Source organism: Bufo gargarizans, chromosome 5 (genome assembly GCF_014858855.1).
Source record: "Bufo gargarizans isolate SCDJY-AF-19 chromosome 5, ASM1485885v1, whole genome shotgun sequence".
Lineage (NCBI taxonomy): Eukaryota > Metazoa > Chordata > Amphibia > Anura > Bufonidae > Bufo > Bufo gargarizans.
In genome coordinates, this window is record NC_058084.1 from 64,727,280 (window position 1) to 64,746,530 (window position 19,251).

The 19,251-nt window shown below is 44.8% G+C and overlaps 1 protein-coding gene across 2 annotated transcripts in view; it reads left to right on the top strand.

Moving 5' to 3' along the window:
- The window catches only part of TERF1 (telomeric repeat binding factor 1), a 48,267-nt gene that overhangs the window by 12,837 nt on the left and 16,179 nt on the right, over positions 1-19,251 (top strand). The window contains exons 4-8 of one of the 2 annotated variants that reach the window (XM_044294373.1): positions 4,100-4,186; positions 5,746-5,895; positions 6,415-6,500; positions 7,410-7,460; positions 10,500-10,568. In XM_044294373.1, coding sequence (XP_044150308.1) covers positions 4,100-4,186; positions 5,746-5,895; positions 6,415-6,500; positions 7,410-7,460; positions 10,500-10,568 — 443 coding nt within the window. The remainder of the gene's footprint in view (positions 1-4,099; positions 4,187-5,745; positions 5,896-6,414; positions 6,501-7,409; positions 7,461-10,499; positions 10,569-19,251) is intronic. The other variant, XM_044294375.1, reaches the window with a different exon arrangement.

Sequence of the window (19,251 nt, forward strand, 5' to 3'; positions counted from 1 at the left end):
AGGATGTCATCTATGTGCTGCATCTCTTTGTCCACTCTACAGATTATAGATATTGTGGAGGAGAGTAGTCTCTACTGATGGGATTGAGACAAATGTGGATTGCACACAGAAAAGTATCCATATTCTGCAGAGCCATGGTTTTTGGACCAGTCATGTGCATGAGGCCTAACTGTGTCTCCTGTCATTGCCTTGCAGTGTCTGACCATGCTTGCTCTGCTAAATACTTTGTTTAGTTATTTTTTGTTTTTATACTTTATATGACATACAACACATACACATTCCTGCCACATGCACACACAACTCTGCTACATACACATACTCTTAAGCAAAAATACATTTTTCTGCACTTCCTGGTCTAGCCTCGCCCACCATTGACCTATTCAAAGCTGCAGTTAGGCACTTTCTTCTCCGTAACTTCATCTTAGTTTTTTTTTTTCTCTCCCATTCCTCTGCTGCCTGCACTGGTCACACAGATCGGTGTCAGGCAGGGAGAGAGAGAAGTGTGCAGAGGCGCAGCTCTCATTGATCCAGCAGGGAGTTGTATGAGTGCGCTGCTGCATAATTTAAGAAAGCCGTAATGAAGTCTGGCACTGTTTAGCAAGATTTCTTTCTTGCTAAAAAGTGCGCCTTAAAATCTGAAAAATATAGGAATTACATTTCTGTTGCAATATGTGAACCCAGCCAAACATGGGAAATAATTGAACCCCATTTAGTTTACTGGTACTGCAGTACACTGTGGACTTCCTACACGCACGTCTGCGACAGGAATTCTGCAGTGCTACTACAGTGTGTGAATGTACCCTAACAACACAATCAGCTGTGTGAACAGGATAAGGTTGAGGATGTTGACTAAGGCGACATGCACATGGCAGTGAAAAAAAACACGGACACACTGTGCATCCATTTTCTCTGTCTGTTTTTAATGGCTGTTTTGCATCCATCTTTAATGGCCATGAAAAACTGATGAATGTCATAGCTTTTTTTAAAATAAAATCCCAACCTCTACCGTGTCCTCGGTGTATATATAATGTCCCCTATAGTGGTCCTCGGCTGTAATGTTTTTTTTTTTTTGTGGAAAAAAGGATCTCTCACCTCATCCACTTGCAAGCGCAGAGGCTTCTCTCTTGATTGTGAAGAACCTGCACTAAGTGTGATGACATCGCCGCACACTCCCAGCATGATCACATAGTGACATCATCATGCTGAGCTCAGGTCCTTCAACGGGTCCTTCGCAATCAAGAGAGGGGCGACTGCCTCTGCACATGCAAGTGGATGAGGTGAGTGTTTTTTTTCTTTTGTTTTTTAACCCCTGAAAGGCCATATTTCACTAGTGTACCCATTTTTAACAGTCGTTAGACGGGTGCACTCCTGTCTATGCAGTCGTTAAAAATGGTTGATTTAAGTAGGGTCCGTCTGGCTATGTCCTATTTTTTTTTGAAGGCCTCTATTCACTGGCCGTTAAAAAAAACAGCCATGTGAATAGCCTTATAGACTGCAGTGGTTCTGAAACCAGCGAGCTCTTGAAAATGGCAAGGAAATAAAACACAAAAGTATCCATAAAAATGACTTAATATAGTACATGAGTCACTTTGTAACAAACCTAGAACCAGCCCTGTACCTCACATGGATCCAGAGATCTGCAGCTCAGGGGGCGTGTCCGTGCTCTCCCTATCACAACTCAGGAGGCAGTTGAAGGATGAAACTGAGCATGTGCGGCCATCTCAGTAAGCAGGTCAAAGAAATAACACAAACAGGTGGCGCTATACAGATCCATTTTATTGAATAACTCATTGGCGATACTAACATTTTTTATTACATGCAAATCCCAAAAAATTCTGTTACACATGCTGATTTGAAAACTGTAGAATATTTTTCGTGGGACAACCCCTTTAAGCTAGTGCATTTGTAATAGGAATAGTGGGCAGCTTCAGAGTCGCAGTTGGTGCAACAGATTTACAAGGCTTTTGTAGTATTTTTCTTTTAAACATTTTTTTAAACTATTTCCTGTAGAGCTTGAGGTTGTTTTGCCCCTGCAGCATAATAAATCTCTACTACGCCGCACACTGTTCCATGATAACCTGGTAACTTGAAGTTGCGCAAGCAGCGTAGCTTGTTCTGCTATACTGTTTGTGTAGCCTAGCTGTTTCCATAAGCCCAGCCTCCTGGGGGCGGATCTTAGTTCCAGCTCAACATGGAAAAGGTGAGATGGGACAATCCCTTTAAACCTGGGTTTCCACAAGACTGGCATGATGTGACTGCTGTGTCCAGTCAAAAACCTTAATCCCCTGCATGCATGGCTGCATGATTTTGAAAGTTAACAGAGGTATTACCTTAAAATTCACCATGGTTGGTTGGAGCTTGAGCTGCTTCTCGTCTGCCTTGTGAAAACCCAGCCTAAAAGGGAACCTGTCACCGTGAAAGTACAATGTAAGCTACAGGTAGGATGTTGTAGAGCAGTAAAGCTTGTAATGTATACATTTATATCTCTGCTCATTCTGGGCTTTCCTATCTGTGATTGACAGCCTTCCCTCTATAACTGTGTATACAGAGATGGCTGTCAATCAAAGCCCAGAATGAGCAGGGATTTAAATGAATAAATTACAGGGTTTTTCAGTCTTTTTCCATAAAACTATTTATCAATCAGCTCAGCTCCTCCTGCTCTATAAAATGCTGCCTGCAGGTCAAACAACATGTTAATGTGACAGGTTCCCTTTTAAAGTAAATGAGTGAATTCAATGTTCACCCAATATTTTCACTTGCTGCCATGGTAGAGGCCCAAAATTACTAATGTGTTTGCTCCAAAACTTTACCTAAAAAGTGGCACAATTTGGCACATCTTGTATTTCTGTACTTTTTTCTGACATGCTTAACAAGGGGTGGGGCTCCTTTCCTATACATGATGGTAACCTGACCACTTAGTCACTGGCCTCAGCAGTGACTTGTCTCAACCACTGAGTGGTCATGTCCTTCTTGTCAAGAGGGAAAGAGGGACTAGGCAGTAGATACTGATGAGGGACCGCGAAAGGTCCGGGACTGAGCAGCAAGGAATCATTAAAGGGTTGTGCAGCCAGTAAATACTGATGAACTATCCTCAGGATATGTCATCAATATCTGATTGGTGGGGGTATTACTTCCTCTTCAAGATTACACTGTGCTTAGGGTACTTTCACACTAGCTTTTTTCTTTTTTTTCTTTTCTGGCATTGAGTTCCATCCTAGAGGCTCTATACCGGAAAATAACTGATCAGTTTTATCCCCATGCATTCTGAATTGGAGAGCAATCTGTTCAGGATGTCTTCAGTTCAGTCTTTTTGACTGATCAGGACAGAGATAATACCGCAGCATGCTACGGTTTTATCTCCGGCCCAAAAAACTGAACACTTGCCTGAATGCCAGCATTTTTTTCCATAGGAATGTATTAGTGCTGGATCCGGCATTCAAAATGCCGGATCCGTCCTTCCAGACTGCGCATGCGCAGACTGAAAAAAGAAAGGTGAAAAAATAAATGCCGGATCCGTTTTTCCGCATGACACCGGAAAGACGGATCCGTTATTGCAATGCATTTTTCTGACTGATCACTCTGCCGCAAGTGTGAAAGTGGCTTTAGTCTCAGAAGTCGATCAGATATTGATGACCTATCCTAAGGACAGGTCATCAATATGTACTGACTGCACAACCCCTTTAGGCCTAATGCACACTGCCGTGTTCCGCGGCCGTGAGCGGTCCGTGGTAACACGGGCTGGATTCCTGCTGAGAGCAGGAGCGCACGGCGTCATTGGTTGCTATGACACCGTGCGCTTCCTGGTGCCGCCGCAATACAGTAATACACTGGTATAGATCACACCAGTGTATTACAGTACTGCGGCGGCAGCAGGAAGCGCAGGGCGTCATAGCAACCAATGACACCGTGCGATCCTGCTCTGAACAGGAATCCAGCCCGTGTTACCACGGACCAGTCACACGGCCTTGTGCATTCGGCCTTAAGGTAAGTATCACTGATCGTATGATTGTACACTGTTTTCTGACAAGTATCTGTTCTTCATGTAATAGAATTACCTGAGTACGCTGCCTCCTAATTGCATTTATTTTTATTTGTACAGGCGATAGCAGTTTGCATGGAAAAGGGAAGATTTAAGTTGTCATCAGAAGTTCTTGATCGACAGTTTGAAGAATCTGAGACGAATAAGGTCTGTCAATTCTTCATGCCAACAAGCTGCTAGATATATTATGCAATTGTCCAGGTAACAATTCCCAACTCTTGAAGGAACTAGAGATTTGATATGGTCAGAAAAAACTCGCTGCTCTGTAAAAGTGTATATATATATATATATATATATATATATATATAATTTTTTTTTTTCTTTTCTTTTCTTTTTAGAGCAACTTTTCAAAATGATTCATAAATGTAAGGAGGCCATCTACTGGCCATTAAGCAAAATGCAGAGGTTTTAGCAGCATAGGCATTTTTGTGATTTTTGTTGTAATTTTTTATGACCTTACTAGAATTTGTTTTAGAAAAAAAACCTGTAGCGTGAGTTTGAAAACAACATGCAGAAAAGACGTCTATTTTACTTGTGTTCCTAGCATGCATTATTTCATTGTTTTTTTTTTTAGCTTGTGATACATATAGGGTAGATTTAAGCCACGTTACTAATGTGCAAAATGGAACAGAAATTCTTGTTAGAAAAATGCCAAGTGGCAGCGCTGCTGTTTATTGCTGACTCAAGTGCCTTTTATGATTCAGATCCACAAACCAGTGATAAGTTGGTGTGTGTGTGTGTGTGTGTGTGTTTTTTTTTTTTTTTGTTTTTTTTTTGCTTTGTGTTCATCAGTCACATGGGTCTGACCTTGGTGCCTAGTTTTGGTATTCCTGCTCTCTGCAATTTCAGACTGCTAACTTAGGCTGGGTTCACACTTGAGCGTTGCGCAAACGCGCGTTTTTGACGCGCATTTTTATGCGCGTTTTTGTAATAGTAAACGCGCGTTTGTGTGATTCACTACAGTGTCCTATGGCCATAAACGCCCCAAAAGTCGCTCATGTACTTTTTGGAGCGTCGGGCGTTTTACAGCGCGATCGTACGCGCTGTAAAACGCCCAAGTGTGAACCATTCCCATAGGGAATCATTGGTTTCTCCTTGTTGAGCGTTTTACAGCGCGTAGGAACGCGCTGTAAAACGCTCAGGTGTGAACCCAGCCTTAGGGATCCAGAGAGCCACACATGACTCCCAAACCACTGAAGAACCTCGCTGTAGCTCAGGGGACTGCAACCTCCGGCCCTCCAGCTGTTGTAAAAACTACAAATTCCAGCATGCACACTTTTTCGGCTACTCTTAGGCTAGGTCTACACGACAACATTTGTCGCGCAACATTTTGTTGCACTAATGTCGCGCCCCAATTTTTATAATGGCAGTCTATGGTGTCGCACTGCAACATGCGACATGCTGCGACGTGACAGTCGCAGAAAAATCCATCTCGAATGAGCATGTTGCAGTGCGACACCATAGACTGCCATTATAAAAATTGACGCGCGACATTGGTGCAACAAATGTCGTCATGTAGACCTAGCCTTAGAGCTCTCGTAGCAGTGACTGGCGCATGCTGGGAGTTGTTGTTTTATAACAACTGGGGTGGAGGAGGTTGTTGACCCCTGCTGTACATGTTCAGAATTGTGTGGGGTATTGCAGTAAGTGTATAATGCTGGGTATTCTGCACGTGGTAAAAGCACCTGTTTTCTCTTTTGTTTCAGTATCTGAGAATGAAAATGTCTATGGTGGTTGGTAAAAAAGACCCATATCATGAATTCCTTGAAAATTTCTCTTTTACCAAAATGTTAAAGAAAATCAAATCTTACACCAGTCTTACACTGGACAGAAGACCCCCTGTTTTTCTGCTACAGGTGAGATAATGTTGGTGTAGGGATTCTGAAGATAACGGAACCATTTGAAGAGGGGTGTAAGGGGGTCTGTTCACACTGGCATCAAGGATCTATTTTATAACAAAGGCAACAACGGCTAAACCAAATTGGAAATTGGCTAATTCTGACTAATCCCATTCTAGAGCTGCAGGCTAACCCTGACAGACCCATTAACACTAATGGTTGCACTGCCTAACCTTTGTTCAAAATAGGCACCATGCTATTTTTAAGTTTTTGTTTTTGTTTTTTCTTTGCAGGTAGCATGGCAGTGTTTTTTTTTCTTTTGTTTTTTAAGACTATCACATGTCTTTGTAAGTATTGTAGACCTCACACATGGCTCTTTTCTGAAGCTGATAGAAAAGCAATCACAAGTTGTTTTGCCCCTTCTCCTTATTGTGTGCATTCCCAGTATGCTAACACCCAGAGCTGCATGTCACCAGTACTGAACTACCGTTCTGGCGATCAAAAGTGAAATTGTTATACTTTATTTTGTCATTTTAGGCAGCAACAAAAATGGTAGACGCTAAAAGGAAAATGGAAGTCCAAACGAGCGAAAACATAGTTCATGAACCACTAAGGTATATAAGGTATTCCCATCCTGATGCTGTAGAACACATTAGTGGACCATGCGCTCTGATGTTTTATATACAGGTGAAACTAAAAAAATTTGAATATCATGCAAAAGTCCATTTATTTCAGTAATGCAGATTAAAAGGAATTGCATTAATGCAGCTTAAAATTTGAATTTTGTGAAAAGGTTCAATATTCTAATATTCTAGGCTCAGTGTCACACTCTAGTCAGCTGATTAATCCATAACCCCTGAGCAAAGGGGACCTGAGATTGTGACTTGGGGGGTTTCATAAGCTGTAAGCCATAATCATCCAAATTATAACAAATAAAGGCTTGAAATATCTCGCTTTGCATGTAATGAGTCTATTTCATATGTTAGTTTCAGTTTTTAAGTTGCATTGCTGAAATAAATGAACTTTGCACGATATTCAAATTTTTTCGAGTTTCACCTGTAAGTGGTATTTATGAGGTTTTATAAATGGTGTTTTGTACTTTATATTGTTACTTATGATGTTTTATATAACTGGTATCTCCTTTTTCAGCCATCATAACTGAGATCAGAATGCCCATCATAGGCAATAGCCAGTGAGGGAAACCTCCGAGCGGGGTGTGCTATGTTTTTTCTGTAACTCCTGTAGAAGTGAATGGGGGCTACAGAAGCAGCATAGCACAGTGACCTGCATTGTTTCTGAAGCTAGATCTCTGTGCTCTGCTTATTCCATCCATTACTTCCGTTCACTACTGAGGGACCGCTTGGCTTTTTCTGTAATCCTGCCCCCCTTTTCTCACTGCTTATGATGGGTAAGCCATACATCTCTGAGATGGGAATATTTCTTAATTTTCACAAGTTTATTTGTATGTTAAGTATTTTCACAGTAACATTTTAGTATAGACTGTTCCAACCTAAATATTGTATCTTCTTCAGGGAGAACAAAAATCAACAAGCACAAGCAGATGATGATGAGGAGGAGGAGGAGTATGTGTTTTTTTTTTTTGTTTTTTGTTTTTTTTTATAAATTAACATAGGTTTTCCCTTTTAGCTTTTAATGAGGTATTCCAGCACAATCAAAATGCTGTTCCATGGCCTGGAAAGGGTTAAAAAATTAACTACTTTGTGCTCACCTTGCCAGTCCCCGTCGCGGCTGTTCGGCATCCCACCTGTGCTCAAGATGACTGGAAATGACACTCTACCAATCACTGGTTGCAGCAATTACCTGCCTCAGTCAGTGATTGGCTGAGCGGCATTTCCAGCCATTTCTTGTCATGTCGAGGACAGGAGCAGGAAGTGGAGCTCAGAGGGGACACCTGGGTACAGTCAGAGACGTAGCGGAGTGGGAGTATAAGATGATTCTATTTTTCTAACCATTTCAGGCCATGGAACAGAATTTTGATTAAAGGGGTTCTGCAGTTTTTTTTTAAACTGATCTATCCTCTGGATAGATCATCAGCATCTGATCGGCGGGGGTCCGACACCCGGGACCCCTGCCGATCAGCTGTTTGAAAAGGCAGTGGCGCTGGCAGTAGTGGCGCAGCTTTCTTGCTGTTTACCACAGGCCCAGTGACGTCACGACTAGTATGAATGGCCTGGGCAGGGCTGATCTCTGTTCACTTGAATGGAGCTTAGCCGCGCCCAGGCCAGTGATACTAGTCGTGACGTCACTAGGCCTGTGAGAAACAGTGAGAAGGCCATGGCACTACTGCCAGCGCCGCTGCCTTCTCAAACAGCTGATCGGCAAGGGTCCCGGGAGTATAGATCATCAGTTTAAAAAAACTGCAGAACCCCTTTAAGCTGGAATCTCACTTTAAAGGATCTGTTCTTAAGATATCCCCTTTTCAAATAGAAACCAGACCATCGTTCAGGTGACCATCGTGGGCTGTGTTCTCTAATCCCTGTCACTCAAATATTATAACCAGGGGAGCTGTTACATGCTGGCCATTTAAGTAAGAGGTTTGCAACCTCTAATACTCCAGCTGTTGTGAAACTACAACTCTCAGCATGTTCCATTTACTTGTATGGGAGTTCATAGAATGGGCTTGCGAGGAGTCATATTTTCATCACAGGTAGAGTGCCATACATTGCTGATCCCTGATGTAGTGCATGGATGTGTTGAGTCCACCAGTGTGAACCACCCGGAGGTGCTGTCCCTTCTGGCTCACAGAAGTGGCTTCCTGAACCCAAATTTTGCAGCTTATATACAGAATGAATATACAGAAGGTTGAGTATCCGTCTAAATGCATGACATTACTTATCTTGCACTGTTCCAGAGTTTAGTACCGAATTCAGAGCACAAAATAACAGGATCTCCCGATGACCATTCAGCAATCTTATCCAGCCGTGAAGAGGAAGAGGTGCATGGGCATCAGTGGCAGATTATAATTGGGGCGTTTGGGTCGGTTGCCCTGGGCCCAGCATTGCTGGGGGATCCAACGCTGACCCAAACGCCCACAAACTATGGCGTGGCACGGGAGCGCATAGTTCCCTGCCCCGCCGATCACTGCCATAGGCTTCCGGCGCAGGCGGGTGTGATGACGTCGCCACGCCTGTGCCTGGACTCAGCACACTGACTGTGCCCAGATGCCTGCATCATCAACGAGTGAGCGCCGACTGGGACACAGGTAAGTATTAGCTTTTTTTATTTTTTGTGTGCCAACTTTGGGGGGCACAGGAGAATATCACCGAAGGGACAGTGGGGGGCAAACTACTACGGGGGGGGGGGGGGGGTAAATTACTAGTGGGGGACAATTAATACTGTGGGGGCAAATTACTTAATGGATGGCAGTGTCGGGGCAAATTACTTAATGGATGGCAGTGTCGGGGCAAATTACTTAATGGATGGCAGTGTCGGGGCAAATTACTTAATGGATGGCAGTGTCGGGGCAAATTACTTAATGGATGGCAGTGTCGGGGCAAATTACTTAATGGATGGCAGTGTCGGGGCAAATTATCTAATGGGGGCAGTGTGGGGGGTTATTACTTGATGGGGGCAGTGTGGGGGGCAAATTACTTTGTGGGGGGAATTCCTACATGGGAGGCAGTGTGGAAGAAATTACTGTATGGGGGCAGTGCGGGGGAAATTACTATGTGGGGGCGTTTCTATTAGGGGACATTATTTTTGGGGACACTATACAGACATTATTACCTAGAGCACAATATAGGGTGTTATTATTACTGGGGCACTCTAGGGGACATTATAATTACTGTAGACACTATAGGGACCTTTGGGGTAATTTTATCAAACTGGTGTAAAGTAGAACTGGTTTAGTTTCCCCCTTGCAACAGATTCCACCTTTAATTTTTGACAGCGGTTTTGGAAAATGAAAGGTGGAATCTGATTGGTTTCTATGGGCACCTAAGCCAGTTGCACTTTACACCAGTTTGACAAATTACCCCAATTATGAGAAATCTAACATGTCTGTGTAACAAACTCTGTAGAGAGGAGATGCGGCTGAAAGAATTTGTCATGACTGTCTTGGTCAAACGGAGGAGAATAGGAAAAAGATCAGCTGTTTGAGGAGACAGCGATGTTAAATTGAGCGCCGCAGCCTCTTTGCTCGTTACCAAGCACAGCGCTGTCCATTTGATAGCACTGCGCTTGGTATTACAGCTCCGACCCACTCAGATGGGACAGAACTGCACCTAGACCATGTGAACGATGTCATATGGCCTAGGAAGAGACTTTGGCGCTTACGAAGCACCGCAGCCTCTTCATACAGAGTTGGGTAGACAGCCCCCGGCCTAATATGCACTTAATCCGCCCCTGATGGGCATGGCTTCTTCTTTTTTTTAAGCAAATTACACATGCAACCACCTTTCCTATATGTTTTAGCAACAGTGTGTCACGTTTGATCCAGAGTTTGAGGTGGCACCACTACTCTAAATCCTATCAACCCTGATGTAGCCCTGCCAGTATATGGAATGAGATCCTTAATGAGGCATACAAATTAGCATCGCCTGTGGTGAATATTGGTAAAAAAAAATAATTGTATTTGCTATGTTCAAACTTATATTTTGTAGCTTACAAAAGGAAGACATCGCTACAAGTGAGTGTGCAGACATGTCTGAGGAGAAGAGCAGCGCAGATCAGTAAGTTCTATTTTCTTTTTTGACTGTCAATATATATTTATATTGTTATTCATCTGTAATTTTACTTTTATGATTAACCTGTAGGATACGGATCAGGGTGCCACAAATCCCAGTGCCGTACAGCTACGGCGCTCTGATCAGGCCCAATCGGGTGCAGGGATCCAGCAGTCACTGATAGCTGGACCCCTGCTGTATGTGCTGGCATCAGTGAAACACTGATACCGGCACATTAACCATTGCACTGCCGCGGTCAGGGGTGGCCATCGGGTCCCTGCGCTGCTGTGACGAGGACCCAATGGACGTGAAGGCAGCCCGATGCCTTCCTTTAGCAATCGTGGCTGCCTTCCGTGTGAGCCTGTGAGATCCAGCCTCCTGGTAATACACTTACAGCCAATACATTACAATACAGATGTATTGTAATGCATTGTAAAGGGGATCAGACCCCCAAAAGTTGAAGTCCCAGAGTGGGACAAAGAATAAAGTGAAAAAAGAAGTTAAAAATTTTTTTACAAAAAAATGTAAAGCTTCAAGTAAAGCTCCCCCCCCCCCCCCCCCCCCCCAAAAAAAATACATTGTAAAAAATAGGGGGGGGGGGGAGTAGAAATATTGGGTATCGCCAGCTCAATAAAAATATCACATGAATGCCGTAAAAAAATAAACTGTGTCGAAAAAGCCTTTTTCTGGTCACCTTCCCTCACAAAAAGTTTAATATCAAGCGATCAAAATAGTTAGCCCAAAATGGTACCAATCAAACCGTCATCTCCTCCTGCAAAAAAATGAGCTCCTACCTAACACAATCGCCCTAAAAATAGGGTTCTCAGAAAATGGCAACACAAAAACAAGATTTTATTCTGTTCAACAATACTTTCACTGTGTAAAACTTAAAAATAAAAATTATAGACCTATTTGATATTGTCGCGTCCCTAACAACCTGCTCTATAACAATATCCCATTACATGCCCCCTCAGGTTAATGCTGTAAAAAAAACTATGCCAAAACAGCCATTTTTTTTTTTTTTTTTTTTTCACCTTGGCTCACAAAAAGTTTAATAAACGTCTTATGTACCCCAAAATGGTACCAATCATCAAACAGTCACCTCATCACCCAAAAAATGAACCCCCGCATAAGACTAAAAATAAAAACCAATGGCACATGCAAACCAATCCATCAAAATCTGCGCTGCAAAAGCCATATGGCATTCCTTCCATTCTGAATCCTACAATGTGCCCCCCACAGCAGATTAACACTACATGTGGGGTGCTGCCGTATTCAGGAGAAAATTGGTAACAAATTAGGGGGTGCTTTTTCTCCTGTTACCCCTTGTGAAAATGAAACAATTTGGGGCTAAAGCAACACTTTATTGGAAGAAACTAAACTTTTCATTTTCACAGCCAAGTTTTTCCAACTTCCGTAAAATGCTTAGGGGGGCAAAGTGGTCAGTACCCCCTTTAATATTTTCTATGAAGGGTGTTCAAAATTGGGTCACTTTTTGAGGTTTTCCACTGTAGGGGTACGCGTGAGTCTCTTCAAATACAGGATGGTGCCTAAAAAACATTTTAGCAAAATCTGCCTCCAAAATAAATATGCCGCTCCTTTCCTTCTGACCACTGCCACGTGCGGACATTACTTACTGACCAGAGTAATGTATATATAAAAAATCTACCAAAAAGTGACATTTATTTGGAACACCTCAAGGGTTAACAAAGTTTGTAACATCAGTTTTGAATAATTTCAGGGGTGTAGTTTCTAAAATGGGGTCATTTATGGGTGGTTTTGATTACATAAGCCTCTCAAAATCACTTTAAAACTGAATTGGTGCTTAAAAAAATGGTTTTGGAAATTTTGTTGAAAAATTACTTCTAAGCCTTCTAACGTCCTAAAAAAATAAAATGACATTTACAAAAGTATGCCAACATAAAGCGGACATCTGGGGAATGTTGATTAATAACCATTTTATGAGGTATTACTATCTGTCTTAAAAGTAAAGAAATTCAAATTTAGAAAATTGTGAATTTTTCCAAACTTTGGATTATTTTATAAATGAAGGTGAAATATATCGACTGTTATGAAGTACAATGTGTCATGAGAAAACAGTCTCAGAATGGCTTGGATAAGTAAAAGTGTTCCAAAGTCATTACCACATAATAGTGAAGGGGTTAATAGGTGAGAAAAATAAAAATTCAGTAGCTGTACAGAAAATTGTCCCAAGTTTTAGTATAGGATTTTGTACATGGCAAATTTAATATTTTTTTCAAGATATGCACCCAGCTTGCAAAATTGACAAAGTGAGGTGTACAAAACTTTCCCTTTTTTTGAGTTTTTTTTCCCCTTTTATAAAAGAGGGTGGTTATAACCGGTTCATAACTAATTAATAACCCGAACGCTGTAGATAGAAATTATGCTTTGCTGCCTTTTTTTATATATTTTATCCCTCTCCCTGGTAGGTGGTGGGAGGGTTTATATTGTCCTGGAGTGTCCTTAACAGTGATGGTCAGTTTGCAGTGTTCGCCAGTGAACACATGCGGGCTGCCATCTTTAGTAAGGTAGACTTACCCATCCAGCGATGCACAGGTAAGCCCTTACCTGTGCCGGGAGCTGGCCTGAAATCAAATGCAGTCACCGGGAGCAGGCAGTTCAGAGAACAGCCCTATGAATGCCCTTTGCGGCTGTTCTCGGAACTGCTTGCTCCCAGTGACTGCATTTGATTTCAGACCGGTTCCCGACAAAGGCACAGGTAAGGGCTTACCTGTACATCGCCAGACGGGTGAGTCTACCTTACTAAAGATGGCAGCCTGCATGTGTTTCCTGGCGAACACTGCGAACTGACCATCACTGGTCCTTAATATTATGTAATTGGCCTTCCAGCCATATTTATATAATTTAAATAAAAGAGAAATATAATATATGTATATTAAAACAGCAAGCTTGATGCATGGTCTATGGAACTGTTACTTTACAGTTATTCTATATATCCCTTAAAGAGGACCTTTCATGTGTCCAGACATTTTGAAATAACTAGCAGATTGTGTAGAACATAGTGCAGGGATGTAATATTGCTTACTAATTTGTCTGGGCACTGCTCTGTTCGCCCACTGTGCCCCCCTGCAGTTTTCCCGCATGATATGCTAATGAATAGTATCGGTACAGGGAGGAGGAGACTGCTCTGTTTCACAATGGGCGTCTCCTACTCCCTGGCTGTAGCACGGTCCAATCGCAAAGGAGACAGCGTCACAGCCAGAGAGAAGGTGAGGTGTTTTTTTTTGTTTGTTTTTTAGCAGGAATATGTGGAAGTTCCTGAAATTGTTAGGGTTTGTTCACATGTACCAGATTTTCCACTTTACCACGATGACGGCCCAGAGAGATTGACCCCTGACCTCTGTAGGGGCAGGAACAGAGATAGGTTTAAAATGATCCCTCCCACCACCATTCACCAGTGTGTTCTTGCCCCTATAGTGGCCAGGACAGAGAAAGGTCCTCTCTGGCTTTCAGGGAGGTGAAGTGGACCTCGTTTATAATTTTTTTTAGGGTACCTGGGTGACCGCATCGGCGGTGCTTCTTGCCTCCCTTGCGGGTTCTTCATCCAGAAATGCGTCCCCTGCTCTCCGGCGGACTTTGTTCTAAAGCTGGCAGGGAGACGTCAGGGTCACGCTCCCTGTTGAGGGAAGCCTGCCCTGAGCTGCCGCTGGTCGCCTTCCTCCCTGTGGGGTAGCCGACCGGAAGGACGTTCTGCACAGTCGCGCGCGTCTGACGTCACTTCCGGGTCGCCGGACGGAACCTCTATAAAAAAAAAAATGCTTACAAGTACTCTTCCCGCTGCGTTCTCTCCATCGCTCTCGGACCAGGAGAAGGAGACGCAGCAAAAGGAGCCGCAGTAGAAGGGGCAGACCGCTCCCGAGCACCCCTGCGTGAGTAGCCCACCTGGGCAGCCGGCAGCTTCACAGATGGCAAGGGGGGTGGGGGTGCACCTAGGGTTGGACGATATCAAAAATATTCAGACGATAACGATATTAAAAAATTTATCGCGATAACGATATATATCGCGATAAATACCCGTTTAAAAGAAAAAAAAACACAAGGAGACGTTATACTGTATGGGGGGCCACAAGGAGACGTTATACTGTATGGGGGGCCACAAGGAGACGTTATACTGTATGGGGGGCCACAAGGAGACGTTATACTGTATGGGGGGCCACAAGGAGACGTTATACTGTATGGGGGGCCACAAGGAGACGTTGCACTGTATGGGGGCAGCCACAAGGAGACGTTATACTGTATGGGGGCAGCCACAAGGAGACGTTATACTGTATGGGGGGCCACAAGGAGGCGTTATACTGTATGGGGGGCCACAAGGAGGCGTTATACTGTATGGGGGGCCACAAGGAGGCGTTATACTGTATGGGGGGCCACAAGGAGACGTTGCACTGTATGGGGGCCACAAGGAGGCGTTGCACTGTATAGGGGGCCACAAGGAGGCGTTACACTGTATAGGGGGCCACAAGGAGGCGTTGCATTGTATGGGGGCCACAAGGAGGCGTTACACTGTATGGGGGGCCACAAGGAGACGTTATACTGTATGGGGGGCCACAAGGAGACGTTATACTGTATGGGGGGCCACAAGGAGACGTTATACTGTATGGGGGGCCACAAGGAGACGTTATACTGTATGGGGGGCCACAAGGAGACGTTATACTGTATGGGGGGCCACAAGGAGACGTTATACTGTATGGGGGGCCACAAGGAGACGTTATACTGTATGGGGGGCCACAAGGAGACGTTATACTGTATGGGGGGCCACAAGGAGACGTTATACTGTATGGGGGCAGCCACAAGGAGACGTTATACTGTATGGGGGCAGCCACAAGGAGACGTTGCACTGTATGGGGGCAGCCACAAGGAGACGTTACACTGTATGGGGGGCCACAAGGTGGCGTTACACTGTATGGTGGGCCACAAGGAGGCGTTACACTGTATGGGGGGCCACAAGGAGGCGTTACACTGTATGGGGGGCCACAAGGAGGCGTTGCACTGTATGGGGGGCCACAAGGAGGCGTTGCACTGTATGGGGGGCCACAAGGTGGCGTTGCACTGTATGGGGGGCCACAAGGAGGCGTTGCACTGTATGGGGTGCCACAAGGAGGCGTTGCACTGTATGGGGGGCCACAAGGAGGCGTTGCACTGTATGGGGGGCCACAAGGAGGCGTTGCACTGTATGGGGTGCCACAAGGAGGCGTTGCACTGTATGGGGGGCCACAAGGAGGCGTTGCACTGTATGGGGGGACCACAAGGAGCGTTATAATAAGGTCTTATGGGAGCGAGGAGGAGGGAGAGCCGGGGCGGCCGCTGCGGGAAGTAGTAAGTTTATAACTTTGTCATCAGACAGAACGCACTAGTGAAGCAGCCGCAGGAAAAGTCTCTCCAGAGACAGTACTCACACAGTACTCACACGGCGCCCGGCACTGGTGGGTGACGACGGTGATTATGTCAGATGGTGGGTGGAGACTTGACTAAGGGAGGCGGAGCAAGAAGGAGGCAGGCCAGGAGCGAGAGGAAGAGCAAGGTGCAGGGGCGGGCGGTAAGTGATCAGTCAGTTCCTGAAGGCGAGTTGGTAGAAGCGGGCGGACGCACGTTTAGAAGAGGTCAGCGCTCAATGTGCGCTGACCTCTTTGATGACGTCACAAAATACCGCGGTATTTAGGAAACGGCGATATCGCCATATCGCCGTTTTTTTAATACCGCGGTATATCGTGATACCGGTATATCGCCCAACCCTAGGTGCACCTTAGTAGGTATCCACTGTTCCACTCCCCCTGGGGGTCTGTTGGTATACTGCCTCTAAGTTATGCTCCTATACCAGATTGACATAAATTTAATGGGCTGCCTCTCTCACTTTAGGCCAAACTTACTTTAAAAAAGGCAAAGAAGACCACCAGATGCATCCAGTGCTCCGTCAGGCTTCCGGATGACTATACTAAAAAACTTTGCAAGGATTGCATTGCCAAATTAGTGAGAGAGGAACAGCCCTCAATTATGCAGGAGTTTAGATCCATGATTCAGGAGGAGGTTAAATCTTCACTGGCCTCCCTCCGTGAGGATATCCGGGGGTCTCGCCCACCTAAACGGCCCAGGCTGGCGGATATTTCCTCTGACTCCTAAGATTTGGAGGACGATGCCTCATCCTCTAAAAAAGAGGACGACGACCCCCTATCTGAGGGTGAGATCGTCGAGGGCTCTAGGAAATTTTTCTTTACCCCCAGTGAGATGAGTGACCTTTTCAAAGGCGATCAGGGATACCATGGGGTGGAGGACATCCAGCGACCCCATACAGTTCAGGAGGAGATGTTTGGTGGATTGAAGGTCAAACGCTCCAGGGTCTTCCCCATAAATGAAAACATTAAGGAAATGGTGATGGACGAACGGGCCCATCCTGAAAAGAAACTAGGAATATCCAAGGAATTCAGGAACCGCCTTGTATTTGACCCGTCAGATTCTAAGATTTTTGACGAGGTCCCTAGAATTGACGTCCAGGTGGCCAAGGTCAATAAGAAAACCTCACTTCCGTTTGAGGACTCCTGTCAGTTAAGGGACACTATGGAAAGGAAAGCTGACAGTTTATTAAAGAAGTCCTGGGAGGCAGCTATGTTTAGTGTCAAGACAAACATAGCTGCTACTTCAGTCGCCAGGTCTATGTACCTATGGCTGAATGAATTAGGTCATCTAGCTAGCAAGACGTCCAGGGAACAGATACTAGATTCTATTCCCTTGCTAAAATCTGCCACGGGTTTCCTAGCGGATGCCTCCACAGAGACAATTCGATTTTCAGCCAAGGATGCGGCCTTGTCCAATGCGGCCCGGAGGGCACTTTGGATGAAATCTTGGTCGGGAGACATCTCTTCCAAGATGAAGTTGTGTTCTATAGCCTTCTCGGGTGAATACGTGTTCGGTCCTGTATTGGACAAGATTCTCGAGAAGGCTACTGATAAAAAGAAAGAGTTCCCTGAGAATAAAACCCCTAAAAAGAAACCCTCCTTTCGTGGTCAATATTCCCAGAATAGTTCCTTTCGTGGTAAAGGTAAATCCGGACGTTGGAGTTACCCAAAAGGGGGGAGGGGTAGAGGGTACCTCCTTAATCCCCAAAACAAGGGCGGTAAGAAACAGTGATGCCAGGATAAGGGGAAGACTATCCCAATATTTTGCTCAGTGGCAGCAGACTTCCCCGAGCCTCTGGACGCAAAATCTTGTCAAGTACGGATACAGGATAGAGTCCCCCCCCCCTCTGAATGTATTTCTGATTTCTCACCACCCTTCTCCTTTTCAGCACAGCCAGATCTGGAAAGAGGTCCAGAATCTCCTGGACTTGGGAGTAGTAATTCCTGTTCCCGAGCTACAACTGGTTCGGGGGTTCTACTCCAGACTTTTCTTGGTTCATTCCGCATGATCATAAACCTCAAGAGCCTAAACAAATTTGTAATCTACAAAAGGTTCAAGATGGAATCTCTAAATTCTACCATCCCTTTAATTCAGAAAGATGCGTCCCTCTGTACAATCGACTTAAAGGACGCATACTATCATGTTCCTATTCACTCCCAGTCTCAAAGGTTCCTGCGGTTTGCTGTAAGGGATCACAGAGGGTCTGTTCACCATTTCCAGTTCGTGGCTCTCCCCTTCGGGCTGGCCTCAGCCCCAAGGATTTTCACAAAGCTGGTGGTAGAGATGGTCGCCTCCCTGAGGCCTCAGGGGGTGACGGTCGTCCCTTATCTAGACGACTTTCTACTAATTTCAAACACGGTGGATCAGTCTATAGCAGATCGAGAAATCTGATCCTTTCTGACATCTCTAGGTTGGGTGATAAACCTAAAAAAGTCATCCCTAGTTCCGAATACCAGGGTAAAGTTCCTGGGGGTTTTGCTGGATTCGGAAAAACAAACAACCTTCCTTTCAGCAGAAAGAATCCAGAACCTGCAGTCATCAATCAGGGCCTTCTTGGGACGTCGCTCCTTCTCGTTCAGAGAAACTATGAGCCTTTTAGGTCAGATGACAGCCTGCATAGTAGCAGTCCCGTGGTGCCAGGCCCATTACAGAGCCCTTCAGTCCTGGCTTCTAAGAAAATCCTGATCCCGGGCCACATAAAATCTTCAGTCCGGTGGTGGCTTGAAACAAAAAATAAAAAAAGGGCATGGTCTGGTTCAAGATCCCAGCAGTACATGTTCAGACCGATGCCAGCATAAGGGGGTGGGGTGCGAAAATTTACTCCGATCTCTACCAGGGAGACTGGCCTCCTAAAATTGCAGCTCAGTCCTCAAACTACAGGGAGCTCAGGGCAGTTTGGGAAACAATACGAACAGCCGCTCCAAAACTAAGGAGCCAACATATAAAGGTCTATTCAGACAATGTAACAACCGTGTCCTACCTCAAGCATCAGGGGGGCACACGGTCTCAGAAACTAGAAGGTCTGTCCAGAAAAATCTTCCTCTGGGGGGACAAAAATGTAAAATCAATATCTGCAATTCATTTAAAAGGAAGCCTAAACTGTGCAGCGGACTTCCTCAGCAGGACTACTATAGACCAGGGAGAATGGTCCTTAAACATCAACATCTTCAATCTGATTGTCCAGAGATGGGGCCTCCCAGGGGTAGATCTATTCGCTACAAGGATAAACGCAAAGGTATCAACCTGTTGCTCCCTA